At 41.2% G+C, this 23,010-nt stretch overlaps 1 protein-coding gene across 2 annotated transcripts in view; it reads left to right on the top strand.

Moving 5' to 3' along the window:
- Window positions 1–3,175: 3,175 nt before the first annotated feature.
- The window catches only part of LOC103049978 (phosphatidylinositol-binding clathrin assembly protein-like), a 43,147-nt gene continuing 23,312 nt past the window's right edge, over window positions 3,176–23,010 (top strand). The window contains exons 1-6 of one of the 2 annotated variants that reach the window (XM_088129240.1): window positions 3,176–3,705; window positions 15,589–15,731; window positions 17,097–17,172; window positions 21,388–21,490; window positions 21,935–22,028; window positions 22,152–22,263. In XM_088129240.1, coding sequence (XP_087985366.1) covers window positions 3,576–3,705; window positions 15,589–15,731; window positions 17,097–17,172; window positions 21,388–21,490; window positions 21,935–22,028; window positions 22,152–22,263 — 658 coding nt within the window. In that variant the 5' untranslated portion in view covers window positions 3,176–3,575. The remainder of the gene's footprint in view (window positions 3,706–15,588; window positions 15,732–17,096; window positions 17,173–21,387; window positions 21,491–21,934; window positions 22,029–22,151; window positions 22,264–23,010) is intronic. The other variant, XM_088129239.1, reaches the window with a different exon arrangement.

The following is a 23,010-nucleotide window of genomic DNA, read 5'->3' as shown; positions in this document are numbered from 1 at the left end:
CATTATCAGCTGATTCATTACTTCCATGTGAATCCTTAAGTGTAGCCTCATTCATTCACTCTATTTGTATATATCAAATCAACACAGACCCCTGGCTGTTTAAAAAAACTATTAACAAAAACACCCACAACAGTTAAAAATGTCCACAGCACACATAAATGTATTAAAATAACCAATAACTCATGAAAGCCACAACATAAGGACAAATTATAATAGCAATATTGAAAAATAAAACCGACCATTAAAAACCTCAAATAAAATAATATAAGTAATTCAAAAGGAAATTAACATGTTGAGAACCATACTATGCAGCCCAAGATTCTTGGGAAAAGTTACATCTTCAGTAGCTTTGGAATGATAGCATCGATTGGAGCAAATCTTAATTCTAAGCAAAGGGTATTTACAAGGTTGGAGCAGCAACTAAAATTGGAATTATTGATGGGTAAGTAGAAGACTTACAGGAAGTCAAGGTTACCAGCATCTGACAAACCATCATCATGATCTGGTAGACCCAGTATAATTCAGAATTAGGTTACTATGAAGAGGGAGCGGGTCCTAAACGAGCTCCATGAAGAACCTTCTTGTGTCTGGATGGCAGTATTGTTGTTTCCCCAAATATGAGCACTCAGCTCTGAACTTCAGAAGTAGAATGAACAACTGACACAAGATAGGTGGTCGTATACATATTTTAAATAAAATAAAATAAGCAGAAAGCAGGGGGAAGAGGCTCAGACAGACACCTCCCCAGTTCAGATGGGTATAAGAAGGGGAGGAGGCCAACGCAATCAGACTTGCAAGTTTCATGTCAGCCCCACCAGGTAGACCAGACCAGGAATCAACTCCACATAAAGATTTAAACTACTTTTATTGAGAGTGGCTCTAATAACAGAATCTTGCAAGTCTGATTGTGCTCTGCAAGGGACTAAGGGAGAGAAACTCTTTTAAGGCTTAGTCCTTTGTGAAGACTCCCCACCTCACCCCTTAGTCCTGAAGAAGCCATTCAAGTTTCAAGTTCTCCAGAACCCAGTTTGACAAACGCCAATCTGAAGCCCTGGGATTATTACATCTGTTAACACCCTAGTGGAGAAGATTCTGAAATTGGCTTAACTACCTTTGTAGTGGCAAATCATTATAACCTGTCTTTAAAGCAGCCCCCAAATGTGTGGCTGTCGATGATGAAAGTTATGAAATATCCTGCCCCAAAGGGCCAGGAAGTGCTGAAATGGATGTCCCAAACACCAATGTGAAATCTTTTCTCTGCGTTGCTCAAAACATATTTTATATCTTTCATTCTCCCCTTTGTTTTTCTCTGACGGAATCCCAGCGGGAACCCTAACATCTTCACTTTTTACCTTGGGAACTTAAATACTTTTTGGAGTAAATGTCCAACCTTACAACTGGGGATTTTACAGATGTTGAGAATATCTACTGAGTTCATGTACAACCATTTCTTCCTACCCCCCGCTTCGATTTTTCAGCCGCATGAGATTTGGCACTGGGAAAGTATCTGAAATACTGTACCTACCACTGCTAGGAACGAAACAAGGAAACATGGCAAAATCCAGTTTGCCCTGCTGTGTCATGTGGCATTTGCATTTATTTATTTATTTATTAAATTTATACAGCGCCTCGTGACTCTGGGCCAGGGTTCCTCAACCTTGGCCACTTTAAGACGGGTGGACCTCAACTCCCAGAATTCCCCAGCCAGCAAAGCTGGCTGGGGAATTCTGGGAGTTGAAGTCCACACATCTTCAAGTAGCCAAGATTGAGAGACAGTGGGCTACATATTTAAATCACCCATTTAAATCTACTATATAGAATAACTGCAAAAGAAGGGGGGCAACTATGGGGAAACTGCCTATGGAGAATGGCTATGACAATTCCCCCCAAAGAGTAATAAACTTATATAATTAAACCCCCCCCCAAAAAAGGGAAGGATGGGGGGGAATTAAGGGCCAAACCCACTTTTGGAAGGCAGCCTCTAGCACAGTGTTTCTCAACCTTGGCCACTGGAAGATGGGTGGACTTCAACTCCCAGAATTCCCCAGCCAGCAAGGCTGGCTGGGGAATTCTGGGAGTTGAAGTCCACCGTCTCAAAGGGGCCAAGGTTGAGGAACCCTGCTCTGGGTGGTTTACAAATTGTTACAAAGGAGAAAACTAAGACAAAAAGCAAAAAGGAACAAAGATGGCAGATGTAAGCAACCAATATGGGCCCGAAGCAGCAGCAAAGGGGGCTTCCATTACCCTCATCGAAGGTCTGGGCAAAGAGCCACGTCTTCAGGGGTCTTCCAAATGCCAGTGGGGTGGGGCTGTCTGAATCTCGGGTGGGGGGCCTCCTTCCAGAGGACGGACCCCGCTACAGGGAAGGCACCCTTCCGGGGTCCCAAGAGATGACCCATTGTTTAACCGAAGGAGCCCAGAGCGCGCCAACCCTGCCAGGTCGGGTCAGCCAGGCAGATCCTACGGGCGCCAGCCCTGTTTATCAAGGGCAACCATGATCATGAAGGCTCTTCGTTCCGCCGGAATGAGTGTGCAGACTCTGACACCAGCAGCGGCCAGGTGAGATACCAGGTCAGTTCGCCTTCCCTAGCGCAGGTCGCAGCATCCACACGGCCCAGCCCGCGTTTGCTGCAGCGCAATCGTTGCCTTGCCTTGCCTTGCCCTGGGCCTGCTTCAGCCGGGCGAGGCTGGCAACCTCACCCGGCGCGCAGCTCGAACCCAGGCCCTCGCAAGCCCCCCCAAAGCCCCCCCCGGATGCATGGCAGGGTGCCACGGGGGCTCTTCCGATCGAGGCCCGCCGAATGCACAACTGCGCCCGCAAACAAAGGGCGGCCGCCCTCGCCACCTGCCAGCCGGGCTGCAAAGGCAGCTGCGCGGGGCATCAGCCCATCGCCGCCGTCGGGCAGCGAGCCAACCCGCCCCCGGGGCCAGGGGCGAGCCCAGGCAGGCGCCCAGATCCAAGGCCAGCCGGCCCCGGGAGCCCCGCAGCGGCGCGGCCCGCCCGGCCCCTCCTGCGGGCGGCGGGCGCCCACCGGCCCGGGGCGCCTCCCGCAGGGCGGTGGCAGACGCGAGCGAGGAGCGCCTGGCCCCGCCCCCGGGAGGGCGCGGGGGCGTGGCCGGCGAGGCGGGGGCGTGGCCGGCGGCGAGGGGCGCCGCGGGCCCGCCGGTCACGTGAGGCGCCGCCATTTTGTCTGGAGCGGGCGCGGGCCGCTGAGGCGAGGCGAGGCGAGGCGGCGGCGGCCAGAGGCCGGACGGGGCGGGGGTCTGGCCGGCCGGGAGCCGCGTGTCGTCGTCGCCCGCGAGAGAGGGAGAGCGCGCGGCAGGAGGGAGGCGACCAGGGGCGCCCCTCGGCTCGGCCAAGGCTGCACGGCGGCTGGGCCGGGCTTGGCGGCGCTCCGCCCCGCGGCCTGCCCGACCGCCCGCCCGCCGCCGCCGCCGCCGCCGCTCCTCCTCCTCCTCCTCCTCCTCCTCCTGCCGCCCTGCGCCGCTGCCGAGAGGCGTCGGGGAAGTCCTCCGCTGTTTCGGGGCCGCCGGAGCCGAGCTGGGCAGGGACCGCCGCCGCCGCCGCCGCCGTCATGTCGGGCCAGTCGATCACCGACCGGATCACCGCGGCGCAGCACAGCGTCACCGGCTCGGCCATCGCCAAGGCCGTCTGCAAGGCCACCACCCACGAAGTCATGGGCCCCAAGAAGAAGCACCTCGACTGTGAGTGCGGGCGGGGGACGCCGAACACGCGTGTGCATTCCCACGTTCCTCCCCTCTCCCCGTGCAGGACCCACAGGCGGTGGGCTCCCACAGCCGCTGCCCGCCTCCCGCCGCCGCCTGGACTCCGGGAGGGTATGAACCCGGCGCGGGGTGGCGGACCGTCCGGACCGGACTAACCAGGGCCTGATCAGGCCCAGCGGCCGGGCTTCCGAGCCCGGCTGGGTTTGGGCCTCTCGGGGCCCGTGTCCAGAACAATGGGGCTGGAGGCTTGGAGCCGGGGGGGGGCTTGAAGGGCTGTGGTTGGGCAGAGTCCCACCCCCTTGGTGGGCCAAGCTGGTAGGATGGGTTAATGCCTGGGCTCCACCGGCTGGCAGACTCTTCTTGGGGCAGGGAGGGTTCTGATTTAGCCTGTAACCGACAAAGGGGGGGTTATTTTCCTCTTTTTACTCCTCGCTGAAATGAAAAGCAAATCCCTTCTGCTGCTGCCAGATCCCCCTGATCCCGGGACCTGTCACCCTTGCCACTCGTAGTAAGTGGGCAGTCCCCTAGCCCCTCTGTCCCTTTCGCTTTGGCCATCCCTTCCTTGAATGCTAACTGTGGCTTGCATTGTCAGTGGGGGGGATAGACCCTTAATTGCAGCAGTTGTCGAAAAAGTGTCTGGGTATTGAGGTGTGGGTGCTGGGCTGTCTTTTCAGATCCAGCCCCCAGATCCCAATTTGGGTCATATTTAACTTGTTTTAGATCTGTCTGTCTACCTACCTACCTTGGGAAGCAGCATAGGTGTTTGGCAAGCAGAAGGCTTTATCTTAAATTTTCAGTTAAAGAAAAGGGTGAGGGGAAGCATCAGGTGGTAAGGAAGACTCTGCCTGGGGTCTCGAAGAGCTGATACCAGTTACTGAGGATAAGATAATGCTGGGTTAAATGGATATATCTGATAGCTTTCGGCTGATCAGATGGCTTCCAGTTCTTTTCTTTCTAGGATGAGCAGGCGCAAAGGTGGGCAGCAAGACTGCTTCTCAGTTGGGTAAAACAAAGGAGATGCAGTTTGCCGTGCATGGGAGATTAGATCTGCTGAAGCCACAGTGTAAAACTGTGAGAAAAGGTGCCATTCTTTGATTAAACAAACCAGTTAAGTTGTCAAGACTTTGATGATGAGTCCTGCCCAGCCTTTGTAGAAGGTTAAAGAGAAGATGTGAAGTGAGATAAATGTTTCTGTCATACAGGATCAGTGGTGTTCTGCTGGCCTTTGGAAGAGGGCCTACCTGTGTTAGGTTAATTGGGTGATTGCTGTTTCGGCCTTACTTAAAAAAGCAAACACCAAAATATATAAAGTGGAGGAACAGTTTTATCTCCTGAGCTTGCTTGCTTGTTTCCTCCCATCTCTTTGTGGTACAAATAGACATGCCTCTTCCAAGTAACTGAAATTTAAAATATGTCTTCTGTAAGAGATCAAGTAAGCCCTGTCAAGTGATTCTTGTCATTATACATCTGCCTCCAAATAAAGAACATTCTTGACCAGATGCCTCTGAGGTCTATAGCCTTCTATTAACACTTCAAGCAGATAAGATAAGGTAGTGTGGTTCTGGGCTTTTCGAGCCTAGCAGTTTAAATAATTTCAGTTGCTCACCCTTGCTTTTTATATGGGTGGTTAAAATGGCCTTCTTGAAAGAAGAGTTTTTAATATATGCTAGAAGACTGCTGGGAAAATTGAAGTTCCTTGGGATCAATATGGGACCACTAACCCTAAAGGCATTATTATTGTTGTGGTTGTTGGTCGCACAGTCAGCCAGATGTTTAGACTGAATTTGGCATTTTTATCCACCTGTCGTCCTTTTCAAGGACCTGGGATAGGCAGATGTTGTTGTTTGATGGTGTTAAAAGTATCGTTGCAGGATGGAAGCTGTTCCAAGTAAAGCTGCCTTTTGCAATTGACTGATAGTGATTTTGTCAATGCCGATGGTGTTCAAGTGATGCTCTAGATGTTTTGGGATTGCATCCAAGGCGCCTATTACCATTGGTGCTATCTTTGCTTTCTTTTGCCACAATTGTTCTATTTCTATTTGCAGGTCTTTGTATTTTGTGATTTTCTCTAGTTCTTTCTCTTCTATTCTGCTGTCTCCATGTATTGCAATTTCCATTATCCAGACTTTTTTGTCTTTCGTATCAACAATTGTTAAGTCTGGGGTGTTATGTGGCAGGTGCTTATCTGTTTGAATTCTAAAGTCCCAGAGCACTTGAGCTTCTTCATTTTTTGTTAATTTGTCTGTTTTGTGGTCCCACCCGTTCTTGCTTGCAGGCAAATGGTATTTCTTGCAGATATTCCAATGCACCATTGTTGCTATTTTGTCATGCCATTGTTTGTAGTCAGTCTGTGCGATCTTCTTGCAGCAGCTAACTAGGTGGCCCACTGTGTCTTCAGCTTCTTTGCAGAGGTGGCACTTGCTGTCTGTTGCTGTCTTCTCAATTCTGGCTTTGTATGCTTTTGTTCTTAAGGCAGGTCTTATGCAGCCAGAATTAGCCCATCTGTCTCTTTCTTCAACTTTCCTGCTCTTAGCCATTGCCAGGTCTTCTTGTTATCTGCTTTGCCTGTTAGATTTTTTTTGTGTACTGGCTGTGTACTGTAATACTTTGCCTTGCCAAGTCTCTTTTCTATTCTTCGTTTGGTCTTTCCTGTAGGCCAGTTTGGTCTCTTTGGTATTCAGTAAGTCTTCATGGTGTACTAGCTTCAGTACATCTTCTTCACTGTCCTTCAGATATTCTTCCAATGCCCTTTTTTCTTCATCAACTGTCTGCTGTGCTTGCAATATTCCATGCCCACCTATGCTCCTTGGTAAGTAAAGTCTATCAGTGTTACTGTGTGGATGAAGGGCATGATTCATTTTCCTCCTTCTCCTTTAAAAACTTGATTCCCAGTGGTTGCATCCATGCAATTAGTTTGGCAGCATTATGAAAGTGGTTGAAAATTGCCTTAATCCAAAATGTTTTTCTTTCCTTCCTTCCTTCCTAATGTAGCCAACAGCCTGGGATTCCAGGTGGTCCCATTCATGTCCTAACTAGGGCCAACCCTGCTTAGCTTCTGGGATTAGGCAAGAACAACTAGTAAGCCAAAGATCTGAGCCCAATAATGTTACTTTGCAGTTTATAGACAACACAGATAATGCTTATTATTGACTAATCAGGAATCTTTTAGTTGCTTCTTGGAATTGTATTGACATTAAATGCGGTCAGCTGGAATATGCACTTTCATCAAAACTTTCACTGTTCCCTTCTGTATGTTTCCTGTTATAATGGAGTAAAAATTACAGTGCAGCATTAAGTTTGCATCACTTTGGCTTTCTAAAGAAGTGGGTATTTCATAGTACAAAAAGGATGTAATTCTCATGTTCTGCAAGAAGGCATATTGGTGAGAAACATCTGCTTTATCTTTATTCTTTGATATTGCCCATACAAATATGTAAACTTTTATTACAAAGGCTTTATATTTCTATTCATGTGGTCTGTTTATACTGAGTTGAGACAATACTACCAGTTTTGTACTCTCGCAGCAACCAGTGTATTATGTCACTAAAGAATGCATGCATCTCCTGCAGTCAGAATTGGCAGTGCTAATATGAGATTGTTCTTTGGGGTTTTACAAAAGTACTGACCCACTTTTCCTAACCTCCCAGCCTGCATGACTTTTGCTGCTTGTAGAATTGTGGTTGTTGCGGTAGAAGGTGCTAGTCTGGGAAAAACTAATTGACATGTGTGTATCATTTAGTCTGGGGAATATCTGTCCCTGTCCTCATTTAAGCCATACATATAGGCATGATAATGTTTATTTGCTTTCATTCAGAAAGGTAACAGAGGTATCAGGATTGTTTAGTTCTAAAAGGATAATTCGTGTAGGAGCAGCAGAATCTTATGGCACCTAAAAACGTGATTTATTGCTTCTTGAGTTTGTGAAAATTTTTGGACATTTCATCTGCAATAACTACAGCCCCAAGATATTTTCCATCTATAATCTGTAAAGGTTTTGTATGTCTTCTGGTTCTTACTTCCTGTTCAGATGTCAGCTTAAAATCAGTAAGCTCAATTGTACAAGGAAGTTAGGAAATGACAACAGGATAAGGTTGCTCAATAGCATTGAAAATAGTAATATTTAAAAAAGAAAATAGATTTAATCTATTGCAGCACATACCATTGTTCAGATGAGTTTCGCTACATTCAGAAAAGCCATTTAAGCATTATTCCTGTGCCATAGTGCAGAGAAAGAATTAAATTCAAGAAGGGCTGTGAAATGCTTGTATGATTTCTTGCTCAGCATAGTAGGAAAAATCTATACAGTACTGCTTAATTCATCCTGTTTCTTTTGTTTGAAAAATGTCTTTTATTAAATGGTGAGAATGTAAGGGAGGTTGATTACTGGAAATTATATGATGTTGAGTGACATCATTGGAGTGTTCATAGTACAAAAAAGTTAACAAACACTGCCACGCTAGGTTTCTTATAAAAATAAGAATCTCAATAGCTCTAATCTCTAACCATTTTTCAAGATAAGATAAAAGTATAGCTTTTTCCCCTTTTATAATTGCTATTCTTATAAATACTGTATACTTAGGTTTTAAAAATGCCCTTAAATATTGCTGCTTTTGTTGTCTTAAATTCCTTTTCTGGCACATGGATAGAATAATATGCTAAAAAAATAAAGCATTACCAGTGCTGCATTTAAATTCCCCCCCCCCTTGTCTGTGTATCCTGCACATAGCAGTAACTAGAATTTATGATCGTACCTTCATTCAAAATTTCTACAGCAGTAAAGGACATTAAAATAACATGTTGGAGGATAAGTGAAAAGTAGTATAATTTAAGAGCAGAAAGTAGGTTTTGATCAGAAGACAAACAAAATTCAGATTGCTCCAGCTCAACCCACTGCAAGCATATCACAGACCTTCAGACCATATACTAGGTTTTGTGCACATTAAGAATTGCTTCTGCATAGTACATGTGCATTGATCTGAAGCAAGAGAATTTATTATTTAGAGCAAGGGAGAAAGTCTGATTTAAACTGAATATCCCAGTGTTGGCCGTTGCATTTTCTAGTCATTGATTCAGACTAGGTGTTTTGAGTTACACTATTACCTCTTCATTGCACTCTTTACATTTCACAATATTACTCTATCAGTTTGATCAGGATAGCATCCTGGCATTGATTACGGGAATAGAGAAACCAGGTGCACAATAGTAGTGCAGACACTTATTTGTTAGCAGATCATTGTATTATGATTCAAGATGGTGCTAAATCACAGTGGCTATATTCACATATTGCATTAGGTCAAACCAAATTAATTATATTAGGACTTAGTGTGATATATATGAACCCATCCGTCAGGTGGGTTTGCATATCATAGTAACTCATAATGTGGTTTCTTAGCATTTCATTTACGCAAACCCTGTCATTGTCACTTAGCACAATATAGGAATTTAATCGTTGTGGCTCAGCTGAAAGTGGCCAAAACAACAAAGTAACAATATAATGCTGTGCTTTACATGAATGGGGAAGAGTCTGCTATCTCTGAATTTGAGTGATTTAGAGCATATGTGTTTAAAGCATGATAAATATACACACACACACTCCACCAGTGCTGAGTGCTTGCTTTTAGGATCCTTGCTCAGGCATGTCAATTTTTCTCTTCCTTGCCACTGTTTAGAACTCACTTTAAAATTTCCTTTTTTCAGTTGCTCTTACAGACTTAATTTCCACTTGTAAGCTTGTCTGGTTTTTTAGCCCTGTATCTAAATCTACAATAAAACTTTCATTCCATGGAAGAAAACTATTGTAAACCATAGTCTCCCAGCCACAGTCCCATCCTTTCAGTGGATAACACTGATTGTGCATTTTTAAAGGTTAAGAGTATGCATGTGCGCACCTATCTGTCCAGGTCTGTTAGAAAGTGTGTTATTCTTAGAATAAGGGCATGTTAGTACCCGGTCATAGCTTTGCTGAAATCCCATATTTCTCCACATACTGTCAGCAGTTCTCGGTTTCATTCTGGGAAAGATCAAAAATGGGTGTTTATTATGATCTCTAAAACTTCTCCAGAAATTAAGATGATCTACTGTGGCCTGTTCTTATGTATGATCTGAATGTTCCAGAGGCCTTAGAAGCTCACAGAGCTGTTCTTTGGTGTGTTTTTTTTAAACTTGCTTTTACTTTACCAACACTTATATATTTTATGGATATCTATTAACTATTGCTCACTAAACCAAAACGTAGTTTGGTTTTCGCCTGCTCTACCACCATATATCAATCTGGCTATTATAGTTTATTCAACAGATGGTAGTGTTATTAGGTTATTAGGTATTGAGGTGCCTAAAACAAACAGTCCAATCAGCAAGTCCCCTGAATTTGCTGTGGGTGGTAATGATTTTCCTACTTGGATACTAACAATTTTATACATGTTTTGTTTATTTTGTGTCTGGAAAAAAATGATGTACCTTAAACCTACTCAGGTTTGTTTCGGATAATGGATGGGATGTGTGTAAAGAAGGTGCACACATAACTATAAACCTTGCCTTTTCTGCAGATGCACAGAGTGACCCACTAAGTGTTCTATTTTTTCCCTTCAACTCAACCCTGTGAGATAGGTTTGACAAGGAGATAGTGGCCGTGTTTGCTGTGGGCTCTGGTTTACCAATTAACTTTTCTAGTTATTTGCACACACTGATCCAGAAATTAAATACACAGGCTGGGTTCACACTATATCCTAGGCTAAAAATGTGGCTGACCAGTCAATAATTTGGGGAGTAGTGCAGACACAGCCAGTTGCCTGTGGTGACCCGTTGAACTTGCCCAGTAGAAGGTTGCAAATTTTACTGCAGCAGAGCTGGGATTCTGCTTTTTGTTTTTGTTTTAAAAAACAGTTAACTCAGATTTATTGCTTGATAAAAACTGTTCAGAAATCATGTGACCCAGGAATGCGGTTCAGGCTAGCTGTCAGATTCTAGGTAGGCGTTTTTAGCAGTTATCTGCTAGATGTGACGCTATTCACTAACCATAATGGATTTTCAATAGATACGGTTTTGCAGTTCTCATAGTGCGACTGTGAATATTGGGCAGTTACGTTGATTTATTATAACAGCATTCTTGTTGGCAGTTTATCTTCACTCGCCAATCGTGGCTTTAGTTACACAGAGCTCTTCTTAACAGTTTTTAAATAATAGCAACTGATATTTCTCATTCTGTTGATTGTTTTAGACGTAAGAATAAAAGCTCCAAAGTGATCCGGTGTATCAAATGAGCCTGCTTCAAAGCAGCGCAGACAGCCCAAACCAGCAGATTCTATGTGAATCAAGGCTGGAGGATAACTTGATAATATGAGCCAGCTGCTGGGAAACAACACCAGCAGTGATGTATCTGGGGACATGGTTACCACTCTTCCCAGGGTGTGGTAGACTTGCAGCTTCTTGTGGTGGTTTGCTTCTGCTCTGCATGCGTTGGATTTTGCACAGCAGTAGAGCCAAGTGGTCCCTAAACATTAATTATACCTGGGGATTATCAGTACAGAGAAGTCTGCAGATTTATAGCTTGCGTTTGATAACAGAGGAGATCAGAACTGGATCATGTCTCCGGTTACTCATAGGCATGCCAGAACAGGGAAACTACTGGATTCTTTTTGAAAACAAGTTAGGAGTATCTCCGGTGTGGATTTGGAAGTCACTACTCCTTTGTAACGTAGAGGACATAGCCGAATTAGGTGGCACGGTTTTGTATTTCAGAGTGCTGAATCTTGTTCTTGCTTGAAAACCCATCGTAATTGGTGAATTAGGATATAGACTTCATATTTTTTATGGTTCTAGCCCGATTACCTTTAATATAAGCCTTTATTCTCACTTAATTTGCTTCAGTAATTTTTCCTAGGTTCAGTTTCAGTCTAGTGTGTAGATTATTAAAAATCCATCAAGGCAAAAGAAGCAGATGTAAAATATATAATAATGGACCGTCTTCATCAAAAGAAAAACAAAATCCTGGAAAGAAAGGGAGACTCCTTCCTGGTTGCAGAAATCTGTTCTCTAGAAAAAAATTATCAGGCCTTTTTATCAGATTTGAGACTGAGACTTAAGAGGCAGCATTTCATTAAAAATGCTGTTTTAATGCAGCTTCTTATAATGCAGGAGGCAGTACAAAATTATCATAATTCAAAGAAATATGATAGGATCTGAAATGAATGCAGTGAATTATTCTGCTTGTTACTGCAATAGGAATACTGTATTTTTTTCTAAAGTGCAGTTTGCACATCCAGGGCAAATTAAGGTATACAGTATATACAAATATAATGGTGATATGCTGGGAAATCCAAAGGGGCACTTTGAATAACTGCAGCATTCATATAATCAAAAGCTAATTGACTGATTCTTCATGAATAGAGGGAAAATTCCCCAGTGATTATTTTACATCTTGGCTGTATAATTTAGGATGTCCAGTTTAACCAAAGTCATAGTTATCAAACAGCGGTTATCTTTTCTCATTTGTGGTCTTGAAGCACCTAACAGAAGGCTCAAATTCCAATTTGTTCGGATTTTGTGCTGATCAGCAATATATTTATAAACACATTATAATTGCAGTAAAATAATATATTTTAATGTATCTATATAGACTGAAGTAGCTGTTGTTTTTCCTGGGGGGAGTGTTTCTTCCATGTTTGTTTGGATCTTTGCATCCATTATCAAGTACACAGATATTGTTTCTTATTCCAGATAATATATATGAATTGGACAGGACACCTCAGAAATATAGGCTAAATTAAGAGCAGAACCTGAGTTGGAAAGTGAAATATATTATTCTTCCACATTTGATTTGCAAGGGCTTATATCTGTATATTGATCTGCAGTCCTTAGGATTATATGTTAAGAGAAGGAGTGGTTTGTGCTGTGGTAGTCTATAGCAGTTCTTTACTGCTCTTTGCCCTCTATGGTCACCATAGACTTCCATAGTCAGATGGAAGACCAGGATGTTTGGAGGGCATCATCGTGTCTGTGCTTGCTCTGAAGGGCGAGAACATTATCATCACTCATCTCTGTAATGCAGACTTGTGTGTATATGCTGAAGAATTACATGCTATGCTGGATCATGCTAGATAAACCAGCTGCGGAACTTTGACAAAGATTAAGCTCATCTACATTTTAGTCTGTCAGTAACATTTGCAGATATGAAGTATTTAATTATTGTATTACCGAAGTACTGAGGTGGCAGGCTATTCCTTTGCGATTTCCCAGGAACAGCAGCGTCAAGAAAATGGAAGTAGGGAATGATGGTTTGGAAAATAAGGAGTAGGGAAGTTCTCGGGAAATGAGCAAACTAGGACTACAGTGGTACCTCTACTTACGAACTTAATCCATTCCGTGACTCTGATCGCAAGTCGAGTTGGTCGCAAGTCGAAGTAAATTTTCCCATAAGGTTCAATGTAAATACGGTTAATCCGCTCTGCCCTCCGAATCTGGTCGCACCCCGAAGCAAATTTTCCCATAAGGTTCAATGTAATTACTGTTAATCCATTCTGGCGTCCACGGACCACGCATCAGGGGCGGAAAAGTGCCGCGCACCACACGGCGGGGCAGCAAAACACCCATGCGCCGCATGGCGGGGCAGCAAAACACCCGCGCGCCGCGCGTCAGGGGCGGAAAAGCGCCTGCGCGTCGGGCGCGGCAGGGTGGCAAAATGCCTGCACGCTGCACGGCGGGGCAGAAAAACGCCTGCGGACCACGTGTCAGTGGCGGAAAAATGGCCGCGGACCACGTGTCAGGGTGGAAAAATGGCCGTACCTCGAGGCGGAGTTCGCACATCGAGGTAAATTTTTGGGGCCAGAGCTGGTCGTATCTCGAAAATTTTGTAAGTAGGGGTGTTCGTAAGTAGAGGTACCACTGTATTTGAGTTTTGGTGATACACACTTGGTCACATGAGAGGAAGAAAGTTGAGTAATATTTAAGAGAAATAAAATCAGGGTGATATTTATTGTTTCAGAGGAATGCTAAACTTGAATGTTTGCATTTCCTGCTTGTTCACAGTGACTTAGAAATTCAACAAGACTCTGGCTGTCTTATTTTTTTCTGATTACTAATGTGGTATAAGCCATCATCGGGAGCTAGTTTGGTGTAGCGGTTAAGGCATTGGGCTAGAAACTGGGAAACCATGAGTTCTAGTCCCACCTCAGGCACAAAGCCAGCTGGGTGACCTTGGGCCAGTCACTCTCTCTCAGCCCTAGGAAGGAGGCAATGGCAAACCACTTTTGAAATCTTGCCAAGAAAACTGCAGGGACTTGTCATCTAGAAAATGGGACATTACAGTTGTTATTTATCCAGTTTGCCTCCACTTTTTCGTCCATGTAGATCAAAGCCGATATAAACGATAGTGGGAAAGTAGCAGCTTCACAAGGTGCAGAATGTTGCAAAAATAAATGAGGAAAGCGAAACAGTATATCGTTTTACCACCTGAATAACTGGAAGAAAATAATGAATATAGGAAATGAAAAAGAATAAGAATAAGGGAAAGGCGGGAAACTTCCTAATGTTGGTCATGCCTGCTCAGCTTCCAGCAAAAATGCAAGCTGGATCTTCACTTGACCACAGGAAGGTTAGGCCATTGAACTGAAAGTCAGTAGTATTCAACATTTGTTCTGCTATCGCATTGCCTACCTGTTTGTTCTCTCTTACACTTTTTGGGTTTCCTGTGTATTCTGCCAGGAAAAAATGCTTGATGTGAGTCTTTGGGCCAAGCTCCTATTCATTTTCTGTGGATTTTTCTCAGCTGGTTTGTCAGGTTACTATATGCAGATACACTTTCTCTCCTCATCCTCATCTTGTCTTTCATTTAAGAAGCAACACTGTTTTCCTTTTCTTATTTTTGCTATAAAATAGTCTGCTAGGCCAGTTTTAGGTTACTCCAAGATCTCTAGAAACTAACAAATGCTGTATATTAGGGAATAGTTTTGTTAAGCAAATTGAAAGCTTAATGTCATAATTTGTTTGAATTTAAGATGACTCTGATTTTGCTGCAGCAAACTAATACTTACATGTAAAATGACTGTAGACAATCCAGCACTATTTGTATTTTCTCACTGCTTGTATAACTAGTTTGGGGGTTATGCTATTTTTCTGCACAAGTCTTTCAAACCTGCTGAACTGCTTCCCATAATATTTTTTCCCTAATTTTCTTTCAGTATGTTCAAGATCTTGGTGAATGATCCAAGAGTCTTGAGGTACAGAAAGGGGAAAGTTCTCCCCCCGAGTCCTTGGCTAACTCTTTCTATTGCTGTCTTGATCTGCACATTATTTTCCACTTCTGATTTGGTAAAACTTTCTTTTTAGATGTATACATCAGTTCCTCAAACTGTTTTTACTGAAGGGTGGATAGATGTGGCTGCTTGATTCAGCAAGCTGGCTGCATCATTTTTACCACAGAACAAAATTAAGTGATTCTGCAAAAGAAAGTTGTTTGATAGTAAAGATGTAGAATCGAAACAAAATGTTTAGAATAAGTTTGATATAATTTAACATATAAGAAACTTTCCCCAGTTAATGTGTGAAACTTGAAGGTACAGGTAGTCTTTGTTTAGTGACCAAGCTGGGACCGACAACTTGGTTGTTAAGTGAAGCGATTGGTAAGTGAAACCATGACTACGCTTATGATCTTACTTCAGCTTTCCTTTGCAAAGGTCATAAATGCAAGGATTGGTTGTAAAGTTACTTTTTCATCACTGTCATAACTGTAAATGGTCACTAAATGAGGACTACCTGTATTTGGTAGAATATGAGAGTGAGGTTTAGGATTCCAGAAATACTTCTGTATATATCAGTTTTTGAGCTTTTACTGGTATTTATTAAAACATCTTGTTTCTTGTATTTTAGATTTAATTCAGTGCACGAATGAGATGAATGTGAATATTCCACAGTTAGCAGATACACTTTTTGAGAGGACGGCGAACAGTAGCTGGGTAGTAGTGTTCAAAGCTCTAATTACAACGCACCACCTCATGATGTATGGAAATGAGGTAAGAAAGCAGTGTTTTGCAATACAATATTACATTTCAATATGGGAAGGGCTTCAAAGTAAGCGCCTGGTGAGCTTCCAAAGGACAGTATAGCAGAGACATCAAGAACATCAGGAGGAATTGCATATCTAGCTCCTTACTAGAAAAGAAATAGTGGCATATACAGTTACTTTTATTAGTTACTTCTTCCCCTTCCCTCCCCCCAGAATCTCAAATTACCAAGTTAGCAAATGTTAAATGAATTACCTACACAAGTGCTGGTATAATTTCTAATTCCTACATTATTGTGAGATTCTGGCCTGGCAGGCTTTATTTCTGCCCTTAAAGGTTCAGGAGTTTTATTGCCTACTTGCCATTGTAACAACATTGTGCCTGTTAGCATTTGACTGCATTAGACTTCTATGGGAGTCTGAATGAGAATGAGTTGAATACACATCCCAAGCTCACTTTGTGGTGAAATTAAACAATGCATTCTCCATTGTTGTCTAGTTACCAGCCCTCCATCCCCAAGTTGTGTATGAGCTATTTTTAGAGGGTATATTTAGGGCTTGTCATAATGTGTACCTGTCCAGCCCCTCTCTTAACCAACACATGTGAAAAGATCTCCCTTTGATTTGAAAAACCAGAGTGGAATTTGCTTTACAGCAGATTAATTTTTACAGGATCTAGGAGATCCTGCCTTCAGATAAAGGCAGACTTTCCTGTGTGCTTTGTAGTGGTAAGTCCTTCAAGAGGCTAATAGAAGGTAGAGGCATGGAAACACTCAAAAAAACATCCCATATCTTACAGTTGGAAGAATCCCAGAGGACAGTGAGATAATAACTTGTTAGTTGTGTCACCTTGCAGCAAGTATGAGCATTAGGAGTAGAATATCTTTGCCTTGGATTTATACTAGCTCTATTTTCCTATTATGCATAGATGTAGACCTTGCTTACATGTCATGAGAATCATCTCAGAATGGTATATGCAGTTTCTTTATAACCGTGATATGGTGGGATGCACGCAAAATGAGTAGTGTACAAAGGTATAATATTTAATGAATTTTCCTTCCATTTCCCTGTTCCATAGGACTACTTGTAAACCAGGGTTGCTATGGAATGCATTGCGTATCCGTTTCTCTTATATAATTCAGCTGTAGTTTTGGCTCTCTGGACAGAGGCTGCAAAATTATAACTATTAGCAGATGTAATTGGCTTGTCTTAGTAGAAGAAGAAATCATTTGTTGTTTAGGTGATCAAAAAACTATTTCTTGCTTATCACCTACGCACTTTTTAGAAATTAGAAATATAAAATCTTTCTGTAGAAAGATGATCTGTAGAAAGATAGTAATAAAGATAATCTGAATTCTGATTCATTTGTTCACAGCGCTTTATTCAATACTTGGCATCTCGAAATACATTATTTAATCTCAACAACTATCTGGATAAAAGTGCCATGCAGGGTAAGGATTCTTTTTCTTTTAAAAATGAATTAGAATTTATATTCTGTATTAAAATTGAATTAATTTAATTAGTCCGTTAAGTTTCTCTATCTTGGTGAGATTTTTGCTTAAATGTTAAACATGTTTTAAATATGTATTTTTTAAAAAAATCTCTTGAAAAAAATAAATTTGAAAGAGGCTTTCCTGTAGATCTGAACAACAGATTCATAAACCAGATAGATAGATAATGAAACTGGTGATTCTTCAGATAATTGGGGCTTTAAAGGTGAGCATCAACATTTGAATTGTCAATTCCTCTAACTTGAGAGAAAGGTTTTTTTAGGGCCAGGCACAACATCCTTCCATCAGTGCTATTATCTGGCAGGTATGCCAATATTCCCCTATATTAGCACACTTGCTTTGTGACTCTAGGGAAATTAAGACAATTCAACATATCCTTTTTTACTGTAGCTTTTATAAGGATCTTCAAAAGGGCATTAAAACCCTCCTTTTACTACATAAACGCACCTGGGAAAATAGACAATTTTTACACTCACTTTTTATTTTCAGTCTCCATCTGTGAAGCCACCTACACACTAGCCAAATTTATTGTTGTAGCAGTTAAAATGAGGCAACAATTAACATGAAACATAAACTTTCTTTTTAACTGATTTTATTTGGTTGTAGAGTCGTGTGAAAAAGAAAGTACACCCTCTTTGAGTTCTATGGTTTTACGTATCAGGACATAATAAAAATCATCTGGTCCTTAGCAGTTCTCAAAAGTAGGTAAATACAACCAGAGATGAACAACAACACATGACATATTACATCATCTATTTTACAAAAATAAAGCCAAAATGGAGAAGCCATGTGTGAAAAACTAAGTTTTGAAGGTATGAAGAGGCTAAGTAGTAGCCAGGTGCTGCTAATCAAATGCCCTTGATCAATTGATCATCAGCAAGTGTGACTACCTCTATAATAGCCGAAGTTTTAGGAGTTTGTCAGTCTTGAGCATTGAGGTGTGTGTTAACACAGTGCCAAAGAATAAAGACAAGCAATTCTTAGAGAAACAATTGTTGCTGCCCATCAATCTGGGAAGGGTTAGAAGGCCATTTCCAAACAATTTAAAGTCCATCATTCTACAGTGAGGAAAATTATTCACAAGTGGAAAACATTCAAGACAGTTGCCAATCTTTCCAGGAGTGGATGTTCCAGCAAATTCACGCCAAGGTCAGACACTGCAATGCTCAGAGAAATTGCAAAAAATCCAAGAGTTACACCTTAGACTCTACAGGCCTCAGTTAGCATGTGAAATGTTAAAGTTCATGACAGTAGTTAGAAAAAGACTGAACAAGTATGGTTTGTTTGGAAGGGTTGCCAGGAGAAAGCCTCTTCTCTCTAAAAAGAACATGGTAGCACGGCTTAGGTTTGCAAAGTCGCATCTGAACAAATCACAAGACTTCTGGAACACTGTCCTTTGGACAGATGAGACCGAAGTGGAGATGTTTGGCCATAATGCACAGTGCCATGTTTGGCGAAAACCAAACACAGCATATCAGCACAAATATCTCATACCAACCGTCAAGCATGGTGGTGGAGGGGTGATGATTTGGGCTTGTTTTGCAGCCACAGGACCTGGGCACCTTGCAGTCATTGAGTCAACCACGAACTCCTCTGTATACCAAAGTATTCTAGAGTCAAATGTGAGGCCATCTATCCGACAGCTAAAGCTTAGCCGATATTGGGTCATGCAACAGGACAATGATCCCAAGCACATCAGCAAATCTACAACAGAATGGCTGAAAAAGAAAAGAATCAAGGTGTTGCAACGGCCCACTTAAAGTCCAGACCTCAACCCGATTGAAATGCTGTGGTGGGACCTCAAGAGAGCTGTGCATGAACAGATGCGCGCAAACCTCCATGAACTGAAGCAATGTTGTAAAGAAGAGTGGGTCAAAATTCCTCCACAATGATGTGAGAGACTGATAAAGTCATACAGAAAACGATTACTTCAAGTTATTGCTGCTAAAGGTGGTTCTACAAGCGATTGGATCATAAGGTGTACTTAGTTTTTCACACATGGCTTCTGCATTTTGGCTTTATTTTTATAAAATAAATGATGACATGCTGTAATATGTCATGTGTTGTTGTTCATCTGAGGTTGTATGTATGTATGTATGTATGTATTTATTCATTCATTCATTCATTCATTCATTCATTCATTCATTCATTCATTCATTCTGAGAACTGCTAAGGACTAGATGATTTTTATTATGTCCTGATACATAAAACCATAGAACTCAAAGAGGGTGTACTTTCTTTTTCACACAACTGTATATACTGCTGATCTCTGTTTGTAAATAAAGAATTTGATTTGAATTTAGTTGTTAACAACTTTGTCACAGTGTCAGTTACTAAAATACCAGCTTATTGATGATTTACAAGCTGAATAATCAATGCCTCAAAGTATTGTTGGCTTTTGTTTAATGAGATAATACTGCCATTCAGAGGAACTACACCAATTTGCTAGTGCCAAGAGGTTTGCAAGTTGAAACAGTTGGAAGATGGGTATTCCAAGGAACTGGGATTAATTTGGATCCCAATTCATCCAGAAGAAAAGTTATAAGAAGGCTTTGGGGGAGGTATGGTTAACTGACAACAGCTCTGTGAAAGTGGAGCTGACAACTGTGGCAAAGAGCAAGGAACCGGTGGGTAGACTGGTTCCTCGGAACCTCTCCAGATAAGGAGAGGATCGGAGATCGCCCACTTGTGCTCTAGATGTCTGCTCCTCAGAAGGAGACAGCAGGACAGCAGTTTTTTATGGGTTTGAGCACTGGGAGACAATGGGATTAGCCATCTTGCTCACAATCATGGCAGAACTTTTAAAGGACACTAAGTTTGCAAACCTCCCTTTCTAATCAGTTTTGGAAATTGCTCATTAACTACTTCTAAGCTATTAGAGACCTTTGGAATGACAACGCTGGGTGAGTCTGCCCTTAATCCTGAATGAAAGAAAATTTTAATTATAAGCTTAAGTATTTAAAGAATCTGAAATAAACAGCAAAAAGCTAAATAAGATTTTGATCCTAGAAAGTTATAAACAGACTAAGGGTCCAGATAAAATTGGAATATTGTAACTTTTATATTAAGGTTTTGGAATTAATTATAAAGTACAAACAGCTTTTCGTGGGAAATAGATCCTGTTTTGGTTTTTACAAAACATAACACAGATAATAAAACATAACAAAGAATTTCATGATTTCAAAAACGACACTATAGGGGACTAAAGATTTTAGGTAGAGGGAAGATATACAGGCCTGAAAGATGGTGCAAAATGTCATGATAATAAAAATACTGAAGGAGACTTTTGAAGAATGGAATCAGAAAGTAGTAGCTATAATATCAACACTGTCAGTAATCATGTCTGCTTCTGTGGAAAGACTATGTCCGAAAGATGTTACTGAAGAAATGACAGATGTAGAACAAATTTTATCTGACAAGATAGAGATGGTATTGAAAGTGGATTTACAATTGACAGGCAAACAGAATGACTTAGAAAAGGATGTTTCACTGGATCTAGTTTTAAAATTTAAAAGGGAAATACAAATGACAAACCAAGATAGTAACCTGGATAATTTTTTCCTACTGGGTGTCCAAAAGAGGCTTGTTAAAGCCTTGAAGAACTCTGTGTGATAGGACAAAGAAGAAATGAAGAGAACTCAAATCCTGCAACAATATTTGAATGAACTAAAGATTAAGACTGTTAGAAGTAAAGGGAAGGAATATAAAGTTGGTCTGTTTGATCAAGTTTAAAATAATGTATATTGTCACTTCTGGCTACCCTTTATGGACTTTCTGCTGATACCAGGACTGAAAAGATGATGCTTTATGGATTTGTTTATAGATAAGAGATGGGATATGGGATGAAGAGATAAATGTCTGTAACTTTAGAGAGGGTGAAGAGTTACTAAATTTGTTTGTACTTGTGATGAAGGTTGGAAGTCACTTCTTTATATTTTCTTTTTATTATAGTCTTTTTCTTTTTCTTTTTTTCTCCTTGCACTTTTTACTCTTATTTTCTTTAAGTTTAGTTTGTATTAGATCTTATTATAATCAAAATTTTTAATTAAATTAAAATATAATTTTAATTAAAATTATATATAAAACAAAACCGAAGAAAAGTTATAAGAAGAGTAAAAATACAAAATGACTAACTGAACATTTCTGTATTTCCAGGCTATGATATGTCTACCTTCATCAGACGATATAGCAGATACTTGAATGAAAAAGCACTTTCTTATAGACTTGTAGCAGTTGATTTCACCAAAATGAAAAGAGGGTAAGGTCACATAGATTTTCATGTGTTTGGAGGGCGGATTTGTCATCCAGATGTGGGGTAGAACCAAACTGATAAAACCAGGTTCAGCTTAAGGGAAATATATAGCAAAAAGAGAAAGCGAGAAAGAGAAAGATCTAAATTGCTACATCACTTTGAAGTCATTATGATACTTTTTTTCAGTTAACTTTTTCTGCGTTTTGAACATGGGTATAACACATTAATAGGAAATATTCCTCAAAGGAATTCAATGATCTGATTTGAAAATTGAAAAATTCCTTTCCTTTACATATTTTTTCCACTTTCTTGATTCCAGAAGGCTTATTCAAGTGCGTGCACAGAAAAGAGCAGTTTTAGTGGATTCTGATACATAGGGTGTCATTTCATAGCACTGCATATGTTATTCTGATAAACTTTCCAAGTATATTTTCCATTATGTCTTTGAAGGATTGATGGTGTGATGAGAACAATGAATACAGAAAAACTTTTGAAAACCCTGCCAATTATTCAGAATCAGCTGGATGCACTTCTTGATTTTGATGTAAGCATGGGAATTGCTCTTTATTGCTATAAATCATAGTTGGGCTTATCCAAGGGAATGAAATAAATTGTGTTTTTACTTCCTCTTGCTTAACTGTTTAAATTTTCTCTCTTTTCTACTCAGGCAAACCCAAATGAACTAACCAATGGCGTAATCAATGCTGCTTTCATGCTCCTCTTTAAAGATTCCATTAGGCTTTTTGCAGCCTATAATGAGGGGATCATTAACCTGTTAGGTATGTGAAATGAAAATGAAAATTTGTTTAAACTTAAAAGTGGAGGCACTTAAATATACGTCTGTGGTTTTCTAGACATATTCTGTGTGCAACATCCTTCTTCACTCCTTTACATTTTATCTTGTATGTTCATTATTTTGCCTTATTTCTCCCCTGCTCACGCACACATCTATCCCTTGACTCACACGTAATAGATTTACTTATTCTCTTCTCTGTTGCATTCTTTCCCATCACCCACATGCAGCTTCTTCTGCCTTTTATCCATAATGTCAGAAGTTGCTTAAAAAAAGAAAAACTGCTATTGTTACACAGTCCTGGCCAGCTGGGATGTTAAAATGTTCCGTAACACTTCAGCAACTTAACCAGTTCTCAGGGAACACACACTTCACTTGCCAAAATCAACAGCTGCGGAAGTTTCAAGAGTTGCAGTCTCTACTGTTTGTTTATTTGTTTGTTTCCTTGTACTACGTTAATCTGAACTTTGGAGGTAGGAGAGGGAATAAATTGACAAAAGTGTGAACAACATGATTAAGCAAACCATGTATGAACCAAACAGTCATCGTGTTTAATAAAATTAAGACTTAAAAGTGTACATACCACATCAGGTTCTGATGGCTTGGAGGACGTGGAAACTTGATTGTCGGTATATTGATGAAGACTGAATTCTTAAAGTATTCTGAATGTAGATACATTTGTGTTGCCAGCACGTTACAAAACTTAATGGGACCATCCTGATCTCCATAGTAA

Source organism: Python bivittatus, unplaced genomic scaffold, assembly GCF_059951505.1.
Source record: "Python bivittatus isolate LINGU-HERP-01145 unplaced genomic scaffold, Pbiv_v1 ctg000790_np1212, whole genome shotgun sequence".
NCBI classification, from domain to species: Eukaryota; Metazoa; Chordata; class Lepidosauria; order Squamata; family Pythonidae; genus Python; species Python bivittatus.
The sequence above is the reverse complement of the archived record's forward strand: the minus strand, read 5'-3'. Positions and strand labels throughout refer to the sequence as shown.